The 20,303-nt window shown below is 40.2% G+C and overlaps 1 protein-coding gene across 1 annotated transcript in view; it reads left to right on the forward strand.

Annotated features, from left to right (window-relative positions):
- Nucleotides 1–20,303, forward strand: part of TTC17 (tetratricopeptide repeat domain 17) — an 89,044-nt gene that overhangs the window by 21,175 nt on the left and 47,566 nt on the right. Inside the window, exons 4-16 of the mRNA XM_074955305.1 lie at nucleotides 1,301–1,412; nucleotides 2,216–2,347; nucleotides 3,102–3,211; nucleotides 5,484–5,628; nucleotides 6,054–6,193; nucleotides 6,454–6,614; nucleotides 7,818–7,930; nucleotides 10,747–10,893; nucleotides 11,445–11,560; nucleotides 11,997–12,171; nucleotides 12,747–12,824; nucleotides 15,686–15,910; nucleotides 19,526–19,712. Coding sequence (XP_074811406.1) covers nucleotides 1,301–1,412; nucleotides 2,216–2,347; nucleotides 3,102–3,211; nucleotides 5,484–5,628; nucleotides 6,054–6,193; nucleotides 6,454–6,614; nucleotides 7,818–7,930; nucleotides 10,747–10,893; nucleotides 11,445–11,560; nucleotides 11,997–12,171; nucleotides 12,747–12,824; nucleotides 15,686–15,910; nucleotides 19,526–19,712 — 1,841 coding nt within the window. The remainder of the gene's footprint in view (nucleotides 1–1,300; nucleotides 1,413–2,215; nucleotides 2,348–3,101; nucleotides 3,212–5,483; nucleotides 5,629–6,053; nucleotides 6,194–6,453; nucleotides 6,615–7,817; nucleotides 7,931–10,746; nucleotides 10,894–11,444; nucleotides 11,561–11,996; nucleotides 12,172–12,746; nucleotides 12,825–15,685; nucleotides 15,911–19,525; nucleotides 19,713–20,303) is intronic.

Here is a 20,303-nt window from a genome sequence, read left to right on the forward strand (position 1 = left end):
TTGGTGAATGCAATAACCACTACACTATGGAAACCCAACTTGAACATACCCCTCGCGTGGTCCCTATTATACTTTATATAACGTGTGGTTGTGTATTATTAATAGTTTGGTGTGTCACGGGACTTCTCTTTTTTAGCCACAGACTTTGCCGAATGCACAAGAATGTTTTGTTTTCTCTAGCTACAGAAGCTACCTAATGCAATGTCTATATCTATGGCCTTCCTGCTCACAAAGCGGTCTTGCCCCCGCCCAAGGCTGACACAGCGTGGAGTGCTTGTGACACAGCGACCTGGCTTGGGCAGGATCGCTAGCGAGGCATGATACTTTTGTTGTTAAGCAAACACAGCAATTCTTTCCTGGCCTCTGCCACTGAATGCCTCCATGCATTAAGCTGTGCCCTATCAGTGCGGGAGGACTTCATGAGTTCGGAAAACATGTCCTCACGAGTGCGTTTTTTCGCCTTCTAATCTGCAATAACCTCAGGGACGGAGATGATGGGGGAGCGTAGAAACATTCTGGGGGGACTGCATGGTCACCTGTGCTGCTGAGTTTGCCACGCTGGCCAAACAGGAAATGAAATTCAAAAGTTCCCGGGGCTTTTCCTGTGTACCTGGCTAGTGCATCTGAGTTCAAAGTGCTGTCCAGAGCAATCACAATGGAGCACTCTGGAATAGCTCCAGGAGGCCAATACCGTCGAATTGCATCCACAGTACCCCATATTCAACCTGGCGATGTCAATTTCAGCATTAATCCGCTCGTCAGGCAGGAGTACAGAAATAAATTTTAAGAGCCCTTTAAGTTGACAGAAATGGCTTCGTCATGTGGACAGGTGGAAGGTTAAATAGATCTAACACTGCTAAATTCAACCTAAACTCGTGTAGACCAGGGCAGAGAGACTTCTCTGGTCAGAATGTATTACTATCTGCCTTGTAGAGGGAAGAATAATTACAACAGAAACACACTGGATGGACAGATGTTCAACATGTATTGCCAAAATCTCCCAGCTAGTATATTTCTAACTATCAATCTGTCTCTTCTAAGATAGCTAACTATTCACTGATTTGGGGCTTTGCTCTGAAAGTGAAGTACTGTTTATCCCTTGTACTGACTCATAAATCTGAGAGAGTGCTTCAGGGGTGCTAACTAGCTCAAACACAGATGTTCATTTTTTAAAAGTAGTGGTCTGTTTAGCACAAAACATTGGCATTTTTAACTAACTATTTCACTAGTGCCTCTCGTGAACTTTATGGATTAAAGCACTTGTAAGCACTGAGTTTGATATGTTGCTTTCTGATTTTAGCCCCGAAGACTATATAGACACACAGTCTCCTGTACCTCCTGACCTAGAACAACCAGACTGTACAAAAATTCTAGATCTTCCGTACAGCATTCATGCTTTTCAGCACTTAAGGGTAAGTAGGCAATTGCAAGGTGTTTCTCCTCCTGCTGCCTGATGGTTTGAAGAGGTTGGCTGTTATAGCTTTTGGGAAACCTTCCTAATCTAAATTTTAGCCTGTACCAGCAAAAGAGTGCTCATGCTGGTATAGAAAAGTTGTATAAAAATCAGACCTCTAAGCAACATTACTGCAGTAGCAAAAGTTTCTAGTGCAGACCTGGCCTTAGGGTCTGTCTCTTGATTATTTTTTAAAAAGAAGTGGTTTTAATAAAAGGTTTCTGTTACTTCCAAAAGAGAGAGGATATTCTTGCAGTTGAAGCAGGAACCAGGGTTTCTCAGTTCTATTCCTGGCTGGGTCCTGAATTATTTTCAATAATTTTCAAAAGCATCCACTCACTCCTTTTTGTGCACTAACTTTTGCAGTGCCTCGCTCAACACACTTTGTCTGATGTTCTAGAGATACTTGGCACCCACAGTTGAATTTATGGGAGCTGTCAGTATTCAGTACCATAGAAAATAAAATCCTAGTTATCTCAATTTGGGGGGGACCCCAAAAAATGCAGGATGTGAGGCTGCTTTTGGATGTGTTTGCATTAATATCATTCTAATGTTTTCCCATCTGTAAAAGAGTGAGTATAATGCTGGTGTCTCAAGGATGAAGCTTAAGAAACTTGAGAAACTTTGAGATACTCGGGTGGAAGATGCTACAGGAGCATAAAGTATTATTTTGTAAATTTTCCTGAAACCTGCTGTATTTTACTCTTTAGCCTCAATAAAACTTTCAGTAGACATTTATTGTGTTCTCTTCCCTCAATCTAGGGTGTTCAAGAAAGAGTTAATCTTTCCGCACCTTTGTTACCTAAAGAAGATCCTATCTCCATTTACTTATCCAGACGTTTAGGAAGAAGTATAGAGGACATAGGCCATCGCATTTATGAAGGTCTAATGAAGGTATGACAGTAGGGACCCTCATAGTTGTGGCAAGCACAAGAACAGCCTCAAGAAGCCCTTGTGCTGTTGCATATACAGTGTATTTGTGGAATACAACACTATGGGTACTGTCTGTCCACATACTATTCATCATGTGTAAGTACCAACAAATGTTGAGATCCCTGGTACATGGGGCAGCACTTCAGTGTTTTCCACTGGAAAATAAACACATCACGGGAAGCCATGTCTTTCACTGCAGCCAGAGAAGTAAATGGACATGATTTAAAGTTCAGCTTTAGTATCTGGTGAGATATAGCTCATCAAACCACAGAAAATACACAGTCATCACTTAACAGCCTGAACATTTGAAATAGAACCCAAGTAGTTAAAGAGCAAAGGCATCAAAAAGAGAAAACAATGGAACTGAAATGGCCATTTTCTCAAAGATTTTTCTGCACCATACTGCTGTGCACATTCCTTATTCAGCTTAAAATAAAAATGTTGATGATTAAATGGTCACTTCAGGCATCCCTGTGAAAGTTAATATTGGGGTTCATATATCCTTGATGTATTTATATGCTGATTCATTCTTCCTTTAAATGCTCCCAGCTCCTATTGAAGGGCATTGTTGCAGAAGGAGAGGCATAACTGAAGGCATTTTCAGAGTTTAATTTTGCCTCCAGTACCGATTGGAAAGTCTAGTCAGCCTATTGGTTTATAGTATACCTTGGGTCTTGGATTGTTACAGTTGTTACAGTCATGTGTTTTCTTACAGAATTCTTCTTCCTGGGTGCTGTATAATATGGCCTCATTTTATTGGCGAATAAAGAATGAGCCATATCAGGTAGTGGAGTGTGCCATGCGGGCTCTCCACTTCTCCTCAAGGTGAGAGCAGCTGATACAGGTTCCTTTTCCAGTCTGCTTTCTATTTATCCTAAACAGTATACAGTTTTTTAGTTACTGAAAATTGTATCCTAAGAAAATAGGTGATAGAGTCTACTGAATAGAGACTGCCATTCAGAGTTCCACTATTAAGCAGCTACAGTTTTAAATAGCTCTTAAGAGGGTGAAATAGCCAGGAGGTAAAGACTGAAAATTTTATTCAATTTATGTTAGACTTGTGCAGTCTTTCACTTCAGTAATCCACAAACCTGACAATACCAAAAGAATGACAATCTTGCTGCTTTTTAGTAGAAATTTATTGGCCAAATTCTGTAGAGAAGGTACGAAATGTGCTGCAGAATAGTTGGTACAATGAGATGTGAACGTAACCAACACTAAGCTACTTGTGTCAAGGCACATCTTGTAATGGAGTCTTGTCAGATTGGGAACACAGGAACAATGGAGCTGTTGCAATTTTAGGGCTCTGGTAGCATCCCTGGAGATGGTCTAGTCTGGTGGGAAGGGTTATTCTCTGGCTGCTAAATCTGTGATCGTCCCCCTAGATGAATGAGTAGCTATCTGCTGTATCAGGAGAGTGCACAGTGATCAGGAAAGTGCCACCAACAATATTAATATCCATTCAAAGCCACTCTTCAAACATCAATTTTCAAAATCCAGTGACATTCCAGGAAAACACCGTTTAGAAAAGGTTGGCCTGGGGCAGCAGTACAAGTGAGGGTAGACACTACCTATAAGGTGCATTAATTGAAACTGAAAACTGATGACTCAGAGTAGTTGCAATATATGGTGTTTTGTAATTAAGCTCAGTGCTCTTATAACTTATCCTACATGGTTGGCACTGAAGAAACCTCTGCTGTGCCATTGGGGTGGCTGCATAGCTGAATAGTGGTAGCTTTCTTTAGAGGTTATAAACCCACTTTTGATTTCATTCTCTCAACCACAATTTGAGGTTGGCTATAGGTGGCAGCAGTTCAAAGCTGTGCTTCAATCTTAGTATATTCTAGTAAACAATACTTTCTAGTTTTCTGAAACTTGCAAGATGGCACTTCAGCAAATTCTGTAAATACCTTGATGAGACAAATCCTGCTTGCTCACTGTGACTTGTGATGTGACTTTTGGAATGATGGAGGAGGAGGAGGAGGATGATCTTATAGTTAAGACACTGGTCTGGGATGTAGAAGATCTAGGTTCAGTTTCTGGCTCTGCCATGAAATCATGTTCTTGATGCAAGTCATTTAGTGCCTTCCTTGTTGGTTACTCATCAGCAAAATGTGGATAATACCTCACAGGGGTGTTATAATGATAAATCCATAAATTATTTTAGGGTGTGCACAGATACTATTGTGAAAAGATTCAGTAATGTACCTAGTTTTATTTTAAATGTGTGTTGCTCTATGATTCTGGACTGCTAAATGAAGCTTGAGTAGTTTGTCTATACACCCTGTATGAGAAATAAAGGTTACACGTACATTTGATTGTAAAGTACACAGATGGAGTATTAAAAATGAAAAACAGTACAACGTTTTCATAAACATAATGCCATCCATCCAAATGACACCTTGGCTGGAACAATCCAATATTAAGTTAGTTCCCCTGACTGAGTAATGAGTAGTTTTTCCACAGACCATCTAGAAGCTGAACATACTTTTAGAATATATTTTGACAAGATCAGTAGTTCTCAAACAGGGGCACATGTACCCTAGGGGTATGCATAGATCTTCCAGGGAGTACATGAACTCATCTAGATATTTGCCTACTTTTACAACAGGCTACATAAAATGCACTAGGGAAGTCATTACAAAGTTTCATACAGACAATGACTTGTTTATACTTTTCCATATACTATACACTGAAATGTAAGTACAATATTTATATTCCAATTGATGTATTTTATAATTATGTGGAAAAATGAGGAAGCAAGCAAATTTTTGGTAATAGAGTGATGTGACACTTGTTTGTATTTTTATGTCTGATCTTGTAAACAAGTAGTTTTAAGTGATGTGAAACTTGCAGGTATGCAAGACAAATCAGACTCCTGAAAGGGATAGGGTAGTCTGGAAGGGTTGAGAGCCACTGGGCTAGATCATGCAATTAAGGTTTGAAGTCAGCACTGCATACTTGCAATGTTTACTAGCTGCTGTTAGTTTTGGAAAGTCCTTGTAACATGTGCCTGGAGAGCACACAAGAAACATGAATAAAGAAACTCATTATCAGACATCTTTTTAATATATTTTTTTTTTCCTTTTTTCTCTAGGCACAGTAAAGATATTGCCCTGGTAAACTTGGCAAATGTTCTACACAGGGCTCATTTCTCAGCAGATGCAGCCATCGTGGTCCATGCAGCTCTGGATTACAGTGACTTCTTTACCAGCTATTACACTTTGGGAAATATATACGCAGTAAATAAGATTTTTATTTTCCAAGAACTACAGAAAACCAGATGGTATAATTTAATCTCTTTGGCTACAGTTGCAGCACTTTTAAAATACAGCGCAATGATTAAATGATCCTGCAATAAATTTCACACATTGTTCAAGCTTGATGTTTAAGAGGTCTGAATCTAACCAACTTCGCAGAGAAATTAATCTTTCAACTAACGAAGAAAAGCTTATATCTGCTGTTGAAAACACCTCTTAGAGCAAAACCAGTCTTGTAGCTGATTTACCCAACAACATGGTTGTAATTTCAGAAGAGATTGGCTGCTGATTAAAACAAATCAATATTAAATTGAAGTAAAAAACTGATCTTTATTAATCACTGGAAGTGTTTCATTAAATGTTGCTGAACAGTGGCTAACTTTCTCTCTCTTTCAATCATTCTTCAGATGCTTGGGGAGTACAACCACTCAGTCCTGTGTTATGATCATGCTTTACAGGCCAAACCAGGGTTTGAGCAAGCTGTAAAAAGGAAGCACGCTGTCCTTTGTCAGCAAAAACTTGAGCAGAAACTGGAAGCTCAGCATAGGTAACTAAGACATGCATCCTCTGAAAAGCCTAATAAAAATTCATATGCAAGAGGTCTCATTCTCAATGTTCTGTTCCTGTGATTATTGCTCACCATTGTGGTAAAACAATGATATGTTTTAATTTACTACAGTTTACAACTATTGCATAATCATAAATACAAATATTGTAAGCAACCAAAAGTTTCATATGAATGTGAAACGACAGATGGCTAATGTTTAAAACAATTCAACATAAACTTTCCTGGTGTCAAATTTTAAGATCACTTCAGCGAACACTAAATGAGTTGAAGGAATATCAAAAACAGCATGACCATTACCTGAGACAACAGGAGATCTTAGAGAAGCACAAGCTGATCCAAGAAGAGCAAATCCTGAGGAACATCATCCATGAGACGCAGATGGCAAAAGAGGCACAACTAGGTACAAATTTTGTAATGAGCACTGAATGTAACGAGTAAGAGTTAGTCACTTTCAGTCACAGCATAATGTAGTGAAACAATTCACTCCCATATTGGGTTATGATGCTCTTAGGTGGCCATTTCATTTTGCTTTTGAAAAAGTTGTGTGTGACATGTTCTCCGATCAGTCCATAGGTCCTTGTCTGGCAAAGGCAAAAATCTATAAAACACGCTTAGTTTCAGGAAAAGGGAGCATGTTTTGTTGTTCTTGGGGGCCCTGAGCTAGTACAGCCCATGTTGATTAGCTTATGGAGGATCTGTAGTCCATCATAGCTAGAAATGGAAATGCTGAAATGTTGAGGCCTTTGAATAATGGAGGCTGGGCAATTGTGCAGGAAAACATCTGACAAAAAACCCATCCCTCCTACTTAATACTAAACTATATTTGAATTTTGTTAAGTTATTCTAAGGACTTATCTACATAACAAGTTAATGCTGGGTGTGAAGCCAGGGTGTGAATCTGCAGTGCACTAGCTTGCCGTGCACTAGCTTGCCAAGCACTAACTTGCCATGTGGACTTTGCTACAGCACACAAAGTTCTGTAGTGCATTTTGATGCTACAGATTTCAACTACAGAACTTTTAGTGCACATGTAGTAGGGTGTTTGCAGCAAGGCAAGGTACTCTGTCTATACCGGGCACTAATTTGCTGGGTAGATAAGCCCTAAGCTATAGATTCTAGACTTGAGGGAATTCCGAGTAAATCTAGGACACTCAATGCACTACAAGAACAAACTTTTGGAACGTAATGTCCTATCTTCTGTGAATTCGTAGTTAAAGGATTAAATCTATCCTACATATCCAGTATCTGAGCAACCATTCAGTTTTCTCAGCAGCACTCTTGTGCCTATCTGGAAAAGACTGACTGCCAAAAAGGCTGAATGAAGTGCAAAAGGACTGTAGGAAAATGAGTAGGGAATGCAGAAATGTGTATGTCAAATCCCAAACTCCATGCAAACTGTATTGCAGGAAGTGTAGTCAAATGTCATGTAGTCCTTTACAAAAATATTAGTTTAGCTATCTTCTTTCAAAGATGGAGTTCTCCATTAATACCAGTCAACAAGATATCCGAGTCTAGTTGCAAGCTAATGTGCTGGTTTTGGTCAGCTGAGAAACCCTCTGCTCTTTCACAGCAATGAACTTTTGTTAATGTTTGTGCTCCATAGGGAACCATCAGATATGTCGGCTTGGCAACCAACAGCACAGCTTGCGCTGCCAGTGGGACCAGCCTGTTCGCTATCACCGTGGGGACATTTTTGAAAATGTGGAATATGTTCAGGTTTGTCTGTGAATTAGCACCACTACTAGTCGCTCAAGCAACACAAGTCCTTGGGGCGTAAGATGTCCATAATTGCTACCACACAATCCTTCTTTTTTAAAAAAAATATATGTATGTATATGTATATATGTGTGTGTATATATGTGTGATATATATGTATATATATAAAAGAGTAAAAGGCACATTCTGCTCGTGTAATTTTCCTGTGACCCTTTTGCTAATAGTGGGAGAACCGAAAATAACTCTGGATTTTGGCAGCCCAATGCCTGTTGTTCAAAGATTTTGTTTTGTTGCATAGGGAGGGGGCAAAATGCGGGCTCTTCTCAACTATCTTTTTGGGAGGAAAATGTTCTGGAGTGTTTTGTGAAACCCCAACATTGCCCTGGATTTTCAATCACTCTTTTTTTTCCTCTGTATAGAATGCCCTCTTTCTATTAAGTACAGGCATCAGATGATTTGAGAAGGAGTGTAGTTGTCTTACATGAATATGCTAAATGTCATGTAGCTAGGGGTGTGCCTCTGGAGATGTGAAGCATCCATTTCCAAATCTAGTTTCCTTGAAGGACACAGCAAACGTACACTAGGTAACTAATGTACATAAAGAGACACATGCCTTTAAGGAATCGGTTTTCTCTTTGGATCCACATATAGTACTTCCCATAGAATAATGTACCCCACTATGACAGCTGAAAAAGTGTGTGTATTGTGGCAGAGCTCCGACCTTCCAGGCGGTTTATGCTAGCTTTAGATGCTCACTGCAACCCTCCAGGTAGCCCTTCTCTCTCTAGAGCCAGGGATATAGTCTACTGTGCCCTTTTCATCATAAGCCAGCAATGGACGTTGGTGAGAGAATTCCCACGGTCTCTGTTGCTCCTACAGCCTCCTGCCAAAGCAGTTTAGCCTCCTGTCCTGACAGGGGCCTGTTTTCCCCTCCCAGGAGGTGTTTCTGTAGTGGTGGGTTGGGGGGAACCCAGGCCCACCCTCTGCTCTGGGTTTCGGCCCAGGGACCCTTATGGTAGCAGCTGTTGGCAGCCAACCTTTCACTGCCAGATTTGCTACATTTCCCTGGGCCACTTCCACACAGCTCTCCTGCTTCTCCCTTCTTCACCCTCACCCATGACTTGAGGGTGTCTTCATTAACCAGCCCTTCAGCCACACTTCCTCTCCTCTAGCTCTCTCTGCCTGACTGGAGTGAGCCCTTTTATATTATCAAAGGGGCCTTAGTTAGAGTTAGGTGGTCACGTTAGCTTAATGGCCTCACCTGACTCTTTGCAGGTTAATTGGAGTCAGGTGTTCTCATTAGCCTGGTGCAGCCCCTGCTCTGGTCAGTCAGGAAACAGAAAACTGTTAAGGCGGTATATCTACCTTCTGCTACTCTGCTGTAGCTCCGGTGGGCCAGCCTATATTCCACCTTGGTCCCGAGGCCCGCTGGGGATATCCGTTGGCGGCTCCTTCACGGGGCCGTGAGCACGGGCGTGTACTTGGCGCGGTTCACCCCAATCCTGGATACCTGCCCCTTTTGCGGCGTGAGGGAAACCCTGGCGCACGTCTATCTGGAGTGCGCCAGGCTGCAGCCCCTATTCCGGCTCCTCACGAATATTTTGTTAAAGTTTTGGTTGCACTTTTCCCCTCACCTCCTCATCTATGCGCTCCCTGTCCATGGCCCCACTAAGTCGTGGGACCTCCTGATCAACCTCCTCCTGGCCCTGGCTAAAGTGGCCATCTATAAAACAAGGGTGAGGAGGTTGGCCAATGGAATCTCCTGTGACTGTGGGGCCTATTTCTGATCCTCTGTCAGTTCACGCTTCCGGGCAGAGTTCCTCTGGGTGGCGTCCACTAACTCCCTTGACGCCTTTGAGGAGCAGTGGGCGCTGTCCAGGTTCTCTGCTCGGTGTCCCCATCCGGTTCTCTTCATTTGACCCTTTGACCGCACTCCTGTCCCTGTTGTTCATTAGTTGTCCCCCGTAATTATTTGGTTTTCCAGGTCCTGTGGACCCCCCCCTTAGGCTGGGGCGGGGGGTGGATCCTTTAGCAGTGGGCAGGCTTTGCCCGCCCACTTCCTGGATCCCAATAGGGCTACTTTGCTGTACCCAACTGGCCTGGGTCTATTACAGTATATATAAATAATTGTTGGTTTTTACTTTATATACGCTTTTACAAATTATTTAAGATGGATAGCGATACTTCCCTCTTTCTTGATATTTTCAGTCAGTTCATCTTGATGAACATCATTCTAAAAACTTTTGTAACATAATGAGATTTAAAGGGGAGGGAATCAGCATTATACTTCTGAATATTTTATGTTGCTAAGAGTGTGAGTGATAACGTGAGTTCTGCCCATCTAACAATGACTCTCAATACTAATAGAGGTGCTGCTGTTGGTCTAGTAGCTTAAAATGCCAGCTTTTATGCTTCGGGTTTGATAGTGCCTGAAGAAAGGTTGAAACACTCTGCAAAAGTAGATATCGTCATATTTGTATTTGTAAAAAGTTTGGAAAGCCTGATATTAATAAAAAGGGTTTCACAATATTTCTTTAAAAAACAATAAAACAGTATTTTGCTTTGATCTGCATTTTCTCCTTATATGTTTGAAACCCTAATATTGTGCTAGTGCAAGAGGACCAGAAATGACTCATAAATTAACCAGTCTAGTTTTGCTGCCAAAGCTAAGGGAATTGCAAGAAGTAAACAACCTGCATACGTGATGAAAAGCAAATCTAACTTACAAAATTCAGTGTTAGTAGTTCATTACCTTGAAAGGAAATACTGTCTAAAAATAGTGATAATGTCCCTGTCATTTTCTTCTTTATCGACAGTTTGGAGAAGACTCATCAAGATCCAGTATGACATCCGTGAATTTGGATCTCCACGCAAACCACAGCGATCTCAGCCACGCTTTGCAGTCTTCTCCTGTTGCCCATTCTATTGTTTCACTATGGGGCCTAGAATCAGATGCCTACAGGGTGAGCAAAGAGTATGAGCTCGCTCTTTTATACAGGGCTATCATGAAAGATTGTGTACTCCTTTCGTAAAAGTTTATTCTAAAGCAGCAGTGTCCAACCACTCATATGTAGCAGGACTTATGTGCCTGGTACTCCTGAGTTCTCCTTCATTGTCTCAGGTAAGCTGCTCTGCTGAGCACTAGTGGACCACTACTTTTGCCTGTCTCCCATTCATTTTTGTGTGAACTCTACCACACGATGTGGATTTGGGTTGCTCTCATGACTGCAAAATTGGGATTTAGAGCCCAAACCTCCGTTCATGGTAGAGCAGCACAATTCACTAAAAATAGAAAGCACTGTGCTGATGCAACCAAAATCTTGGCTTGATAAATTGGGACAATTTCCAGAAAAGACAGGAAACCATTATCTTAAGGGAAGAGCTTGGGTGTTTTTTTTTCTTTTTTGTCATCCTACTGTATTCCTGAGGTATTCTTATCATTTAGTTAACAAAAAGGTTAACAAGATTGATTACTTCGCAATAGTTTAAGGATTTTTTTTTTCTTTGCAATTAGGATAAACAGCATATTCTTTGGCCTAAAAGATCAGACTGTGTAAAATCCTTTCCAACAATCCCGAACCCAGAGGAACTGCCAACCTATTTCCTGCCTCCAGAAAACAGAGGATTCGGGCAAGTGTTGATTTAATCATAAAGTGAATTTCCCATTGTATTGTACAATCTGGTTGTACTGATGTGGCCTCATTATGAGAATCTGGGGTCACTGACCAACTGGTATATTATTCTTTTAAAGTGGCTGGGTCTCCCTCTGGCTGGAGAAGATGGTGTGTCAATCTTTCTGATTGTAGCAGGCAGCAATTGTATTCTCTTGGAGGCCCTCCCTCTTCCCACTCCACAAAAGGAGTCACATCCATCTAATGCTCTGTCCGCACTACAGCTATAACCAAGTCAGGAAACCATTTCCAAAATGACTGTCCCCTTACCTGGATTTAAGATGGTTAAAATGTAGTATGGACAGGTCCAGCCATATGCCACTCAGCTGTTTGTGTGTTTACATCCCACCATTTGAAACATGAACTCATGTCTTCTCGGTTCTTTTCACTGTCAGAGTCCAATCGATCCTGAGTAGCCCAGGAGAGGCCCAGGTGCATGGAGAGGCCCAGCTGCCAGATTGTTCGTCTATTATTGATGTCCGTAACAATGAAACTCTGTACATGTTGGTCAAAGAACTAGATGGTCATCTGGAGCTGAAATTTAAAATGCCGGATGATCATGCGAGACAAGTAAGAGGCACTGTTTTCATAAGTAACCTTTTCATTCTGAGTGTCTGCCTTTTACGGCCTTAGAGCTAAGGTCTTCAGGATTTGACAGATTCTCATAACAAAAAGATAGGCCTGATTTTGCAAGGTGCTCAGTACTTCCATAGGCTTCCCCTTGCTGGGAAGTGTAAGTTCTTAATATCTGGCATGAGGTCCCATGACATGGCCTCTTTAAACACCTATCCTACACCTAAAGTGCATAGACAAAAAATGATAGTTAATCTAGAAAGTACTGTCATCTTCTAAAACCTCTGAAGACCACATGAAAACTGTTCATTGGCTTTACCACCTCATTGGCACAGGAGAGACACCCACTTTTTTACCTGTCTTTCGTTATTGCTTACTGTCCCTTGGTTGCTTAAGACTCTTCCCCTCCCCCAGACCACCAACAGTGCATCTGTAGGGATCACTTTTCAGCTACAGTACAAAGAAGGGGTTTAGGAAATTTTAGGGTAGTTTTTACAGGATATAGCTGTGTTTGAGAGAGAACTTTAAAATCTTCCACCCTATTTTTCTGTTAAATGCTTTTTCGTGTTCAGATCTTGCATTCGCGTATCAACAATCAAACTATTACAGAGGAGCAAATAGGAGCATTCATCTATCATGCTATAAAGAAGGTAAGTCAAGAATTGTAGTTCAAAGTAAATTTGAGAATACTTGTTTATCTATGAGGTGTCATAACTAGACTCACGTTGTTCAGTGGCACACTATTTACAATTTGCCTTGCCTGGTGGGTATAGCAGAGCTGAAATTTTTAACTTCTTTCGATCTAGGTTCCACAAAGAACCACAAATGTTCAGAGAAGCATCCCTTTCACTCAGCTTACTCAGTGGACCCTATTATAGCTTCCTTCCTACGTAAGAACACTGGTGGAGTGAGTGAATTTCATTCCTGTAAAAATTTGCAAGATATTGAGCAAGGGAATACAATGCCATTTCCTGAATCAAACAACAAATACACCTGGAACTAACATGATGTTCGCCAACCAATAGACATTGCTTTTCTTATGTTATATTCCTTTCCCCCACCCTTTGTCTGGCTTGTCTGTTTAGACTGGTAGCTCTTCAGGGCAGAGACTGTCGTAAGTGTTTGCACAGCACTTAGCACAATGGGACCCTGATCATGAGTAGGGCCTTTGAGTGCTACCACAATACAAATAGTAAATGTCAGGATGGAGAAAAACTTCTGGAGAAATCATATTCAGTCTTAACAGATGTCAAATTCACTCTGTTGACATGCTGCCTTTTGTGTATATACCACGTTGTCAAAGCCTAAATATAATATGTGGAGTTTTTGGTCATCTTTTCATTGACCATAAGAAGGAGAACAGATCTGAGTGGTATTCATATTCTTGTGCACATAACAATTCTTTGCAGGCCTAATGTCTTACCTTCTGAGTTTTCTTAAGTGGCCATCCGAATGCATAGTTTTTTTTTTTTCCTTGGTAATACTCAGTTATTTCATGGCTTTAGTGCTGAAAAAGCTTCTCCAATAAACAACTTCTTAACCAGTTAGAGCACGTCGTGAGCACGTCATAAGCACGTTCTTGTCATGCTTATGTGCACAAATTGCAGAGGACAGGAGGCATTTTCAGAGCAGAAGTTCAGCAGTAAGCATCATGCTCTTCCTGGGGAAAGACTAAATCTGTCTGCAAACAGGTTTGAATGTTTAAATTAATGACAGCCTTATGTTGAAAAAATAGGATTAAAGCCTTTGCAATACCCTTATAAGAAATGCCATTGCTAACTTTTGCACAGCATTTATTAATTATTACTGTAGCACCTAGAAGTCTTAGTTATGGACCAGTACCCTATTTGTGTTAGTCACTGTACAAACAGAACAAAAAGACAGTCACTGCCCCCAGAGAGCTTACAATGAAGTACATAATACTTGGATGCATAGAGACAGGCCAACGTGGGGATTACATGGAAACAGTGAAACAATATTGGTTAGAATGATAGGCAGCATGTCGCTTGTTCCTCATAACGTGAAGGGAGAGGAAAGGAATTGTGCACAAAACCCTACAACTGTTTCATTGAAAATGATTTTATTTAAGTTAGGGTGTCTCTTACAGTTAGTAAAAATCAGCTAAGAAAGCAGTAGGAAATCTGAAAATAACTGCTTCTCCTACCAAGTGCTGGGAGGAGGAACCATAATTTACAACTAGAAATACAAAAAACAGTCTCCCACCCCTAAAAACTGAAATACAAAAGTCTTTCTAGAATTCTGAAGGTTCTAGACAATAATAGCTATGACTACAGTTATGTCTAGGACTAAAAACAATCACTCCAAGGCCTACATATAGACCATTGCATTTAGCACTGTATTTTTTTGTGTTTCAGTATAGGGCCTAAGAATGCACCCCTGACAGATCTGCATGCATGCGTGACATTATTCAGTGAGTGGTCTCATCAATAAGACTTACTCTCACAAGTAACATTACACATGTGTAAATTGTTGCAGGATTGAAGCATTAGATTTGTCCTACAATTACAGATTACCCAAAAAACATTGGAAAACGGATTTGATAGCATATTAAACTATCCATTATATCCTGTAATGCAAATAAAACCTTTTAGTATGAGGCTGTTGATTCAAAAATACTGCAGAAATACCATTATCTACAAAATGTACTTCTCTCTGAAAACTTTTACCCACTATGGTTATAAGAAACACCTAAGATTGCTACAGCTGAAAGAGAGAGAGTATTTGTTTTACATATTTTGTTGTGCATTTGACACAACTCTACGTAGTTTCATTGTTCCTTCTCTAAAGAATGAATTAGTCTGTTTCATGTAACTATAGGTCAAGGGACAGCTAAGAATAATTAGAAATCTGGTTGATTGTACGTTTTATCCCTCTGCCCCACCATGTTTACTACTTTAAGTTGTGAGCATTTTGGGTCAGTGACTATCTTGCTATACGTTTAGACAGTTGCCCAGCGCATTGTGGGCACTACCCAAAATACAAATGGATAGATAGTTATTTAAAATAGAAAAATGATTCTAAAACCTCAAATTGGTAGAGGGACTTGAATCAGATATAGGAACTGGAACCACGTTCAACTACTTTTTGAAACTGACTACTTCTCAAATGGATGGTATCCTTTTATGTGTACATGTGGCAATGTGGTTCTTGCGCCCTGGAATGGCGAAGGGCTAAGAATCATTGATTCCTGTGGCCAGGCGGGATTGTCATATGTATGCATTAAAGGACTTTGTGGAAATCATTCAGGACAATCCCATAAATCAAGGTTGTTGCTCAGCAAGAGCATTCAGCTAGCAGGTGCTACTAAATTAACGTTAGTTCGTCTACCCTGCACCTGTGACGTTCAAATGGTAAGCTAACTACCCTCAGCCAAGGTAGAGGGTAGAATAAATTGTATCCAGTTCAAAAAGCAATACACTGAGTTGCTTATGTTGGAGAGAGTTTATGGTAAGCGATTGTAATTTCCTGAAATGTTGTGACTTTTTTTCAGCCAAGGGATCCTTTATGGCTTATGCTTAATGAGGCTGGACTCTACTGGCGTGCTGTTGGAAATAGCACCTTTGCTATCTCATGCTTGCGAAAAGCATTGAACTTAGCCCCACATGAATATCAGGATATCCCTTTAGTCAATCTAGCTAACCTTTTGCTTCATTATGGTCTTCATCTGGATGCCAGCAAGCTCCTGGTAAAAGCTGTGGCCATCAATAATTCTGAGGTAAGGGTTGTTTTTGTATTAATTTAGTAATCAACAACAAGAGTCTTCCTGGAACATTGCTTCATTAATTCCCATCCCCAAGTTTTGTTCTCATATATGTAATTCTTCAGGCATCTCATTTGGAACGTGTTCATTTAAGTTGCTGCTTCATGTTTGATAAGATCAGGAAATTAAAGTGCCAGATAACACTGGATGCTTAGAGTATCAGTGTCTGGAAGAATAAATAGCTTTAAATATGGACAACAAATTAGGTTGCTTCTGGACACCAGAATTCCAACCAGCTGGCTGTGTTTTTGGATTCAAATCCTGGCATCACTGATATCTAAAATGGAGATTCTTGATGTTAACATTTAATCCTTGTGTGTTGGAGGAAAGAGAAACCATTACACAAAATATGTTTAGATCAGGTTTGATAGGAGGTAAGCTATCCTTGAGAAGTTGCTTCTACCCAGCAGTTTTACTAAGGCTGGTTTTACATGAGGGTAAATATAGTCTTGTGGCTAAAGCACAGGACTGGGAGTTGGGAGATCAAAGTACTGTTCTAGCCCTGCCACTGACTCCTCGTGTAATATTACACAAGTAATTGATCTACTGTGGCTCAGTTTCCCCATTCCCTATTTCATAGTGCTGTTGTGAGGCTTAATTCATTCATGTTTGGAAGTGCTGTGAAGTTTTCTGATGGAAGATGCAAGAGAAATGAAAAGTATGAGACTGTATCCTCTCCTTTTGGAAACTGATGGTTGCAGAATTAGGTTTGGAAATCTACATGTGCGTCTACCTAAACACTTACTGCACAACAAGCTGGGGTGTAAATCTACAGCGCTCCAGCATGCCATACATTAACTGCATGGACTCAGGTACTGTGCACCAAAAGTTCCCTACTGCACATTCAAACAGTACATCAATGCACACTAGAAAGCTTTTAGAGAACAACTACAGGGTTTTAGAGAACATGCAGACAGTTAGTGCTTGGCACTACACCATGGCCTGCCGTACAGTGTTTGTGTGGCCATGGCCTGAATATTAGTCATCACTTAGCTGTGCCCAAGAGTTAATTTGGAATCTGCTGCCCCCTACATAATGGGTAGATAGATATAAAGATAAATAACATGCCTTTCAGAAATGTGGGGAAACAGTGAAAAACTGGATTACTGAAACACTAACCAGTACTGTGGAACTTTTTTTTCTTAGGGTGTTGTAAGTACTTGGAAAAAATGTCTTCTCTTCATTTCAAGTTTAACAATGAGCTCTTCATTAAAAGAATTCAAAATGAATTCCAATTGTCAGAACAATACTGTTGCATTATCAAAGAAAATGCTGCAGATCAATAGGTGTTCCAAAAGAAGTAGTGTGCAAAAATAGTCTCTTGGCTATCTAGATATCCCTTCATACCATACACCCATCTCTGCTGCCTGGATGATTCCTTTGTTGTTGTTTTTCTTGATTAATCTCATGCATTTTACATTCCTTTCTTTCCATTTTTTTAATGCCTCTTGTGATATCTTGTGGGAATAGACTATTGCAAAAGCTGTTGCATCTTTGCAAATATTTTGATTAACTTTACTTCTCATTAACTATAAATATGCCTGGTACAAAGTTATGGTATATTTCTAAAATTTGTAAAATACTTTGTAGCCTGCAAATGATTTGAAGAAAATTTTCTCAGGGAAAAACATTGGTATTCAATTCTCTTTTTAAATATAGTTAGGCCATGTTTGCAACTTTCCTGCTTGTAATAAGAGATGTATATAACTACTGGATTGGCCAGAAAAAGTTGTGTAAGTCTTAAACAAAAACAACCCTAAGTGAAATGAGTTTGTCTCACTCCAGTTCCCAGGGGACAAGAATCCAGATCACAATTCCTCCTTCCCCCATCATATTTGGGGCCTAGAATTGAGGCACTTCAGCAGTAGTATGGGAAGCTAATGGTTGCACAATTAGATTTGGTTGCTTCTGCCCATGCTGTCCCTTTTATTTGGACAAAGGACTTGAATCTCCAGGGTCGTCAGCCCCTCCAGCACTAAATTCACTTTAAAATAATTGGGGAGGGCAAAACTAGAATCAGCTGCGTAGCATCGGGGTATTTTTAATACAAGAGCTAGCAGCAATTTTGCAACCATCGGAAAAGGAATCTAACCAGTTTAGATCGCAGATAAGTGTATGAAAAAAGAGGATCACAAGAAAGCAAGGGATGAATGATGAAATAATTGAATTAGGAAATTGGAGGGAGGGAGTGACAATACCCATGGTATTTAGAAACAGGTTGCACTTGCGGGAGTTTCTTCCAAAGGTTCTTCCAGTACCTTTGGCAAAACTCTACAGCAGTTCAAGACTGAGAGTATTGCAATCAAACTTGAGTGTGCCGTGCTATAGTGATATCAGTTAATTTACCACAAAAGCCTTATATTAACAATGCTAACCAGACAGTGGATAGATTAGAGTTGGCATTTAAAGGGGATTCTCTGGTGTGTAAGGGAAAGATAATGTGAACAAGAAGGTATGATTAACAATAGGGCAGGATGATTTGGGGCTTGTCTGAATGAATGAGGTGCAATGAATTACCAAAGGCACCCAAGAAGTAGTACCACCAAATGAAGGTATCAAGCACATGATGGGAGGTCATAAGAAGAAGAATCCAATAAACTGGCTGACTAAGGTTGGCTGGAGCATCAAACTGAACTCAAATTTGAATTAACTCTCTGGACATGAATTAGTATCTTGTGACTTAATTGCATCATCAGATTGTTAAAAGCACACACTCTTCTGAAGCATGTTTTTAATACTAGAAGCAAAATTTTTGAAAGCCATGACTAGTCTTAAAAGTTCCATGACAAGGAGTATCATTTAGTGGAGGAAATTGGCCGCTCTGTTGCGTGAGCGTGGTCATTATTCTGGTCACAGGGTTAGATGCAGCACTTAATTTCTCTACATAAACCATAAAGATACTTTTGAAAACAAAGTGTAATGCTTCATTGTGTGCCAGGACTTAAATCACTGGATGATATCTAAAATGCATGTCAGTTAGTTTTGAAGAATCATTAGAATGTCTTGTCTCTGATGCAAGAGATTGCTCTTGGATAGTCAAAATTATGAGTAAGAGTGTCTGCTTACTACTGCAAAGAATTGAACAATGGGCTGAAAGACACAAATCCTAAGCTAGTGTGAAATTGGAGCTCAGTAATTTAGTTATTTATTTTCTGGAGAACAATAAGCTTGGACTGGCAAAAGACTAGTTGGCCCTCCCGTCCCATATTAAATCTCATGTTACGTGGTACCTTTTTGCTTTAGACTTCTTGGCTCCTTACTAAAAACTCCCCTAAAACATTTCACTTCACGTTCTTTGCTGCCATATGTAGAATGTGCCATGTTTAAGATGGGCTGTAAATAAGTGGTTTATGTTATACTTGTGGGTATATATCAGATTTATGTATCATTTTAAAAACCTGAAATTCTAAGCACAGTCAGTATGTCCAACTAATTATTGGTTTTAAAACCCTTTTCGCTGATTTGGGAGTGTGGAGGGAATGAGACTTGGTCTATTGCAATAGCTTACCTTTGGTTTTGAACCCAAAACACATTTGTTGTGCTGATACAAGATTGCTTTTCTCTTTGCAGCCCCTGACTTTCTTGAGCCTAGGAAACGCCTATCTGGCTCTGAAGAATATCAGCAAAGCCTTGCAAGCCTTCAGGCATGCGCTGGATTTAACTACAAAGTGTCAGGAGTGTGAGAGCAGCCTGAAGTTGATCCGCTGTCTGCAGTTTTGTCCTTTTGTGTACAACATCACCTCTTCTGTATGCAGTGGTAAGCAGCTGCTGAAAAATGGCCAAAAAGTGACATAGAATGCACTCTGCCTGTAAGGCTGTTTACTGGAGTTCAAGACCACTGTATTCTTTCCCAAGAATCATCCCATTTTCCTCTGTTTACACTCCTCTCTCCCAGCAAGGACTAGCATTGAGGCACATCTCCTCTGGGAAAGAGGATAGTACTCCATTCAGAGCTAATTCAGGGCTACTTATGTTACTAGAGGGGCTGCCATTAAGTACAGAGCACATGCTGCCTTCACAGCAACCTAACCCTTCGTTTTCTATGTAATGGGGGTTGAATCCATGTCTCTCCATGTCATTTCACCACTACAACTAGTGTGTTACTCTTAGCCCCCTTATATACCCATTTAAGTTCTTCAGACAAGTATTGTGAGATCTTTCTTTTAAAGCTATAGGTTCTGGTAGAGACTATTGTCTATTATAGTTTTATTTTTTAATCCAGTACTTCCAGGCTTGAATAATAGATTTTAAATGACATTTACTTTTTAGAAATGCTCCATAATGCACTCTTACTACACTACATGATCATTTATTTGTTCATGCAGGACCTACAGTAATTGTTCCTGGA

The sequence above is a fragment of the Natator depressus genome, chromosome 6, assembly GCF_965152275.1.
Source record: "Natator depressus isolate rNatDep1 chromosome 6, rNatDep2.hap1, whole genome shotgun sequence".
NCBI lineage: Eukaryota > Metazoa > Chordata > Testudines > Cheloniidae > Natator > Natator depressus.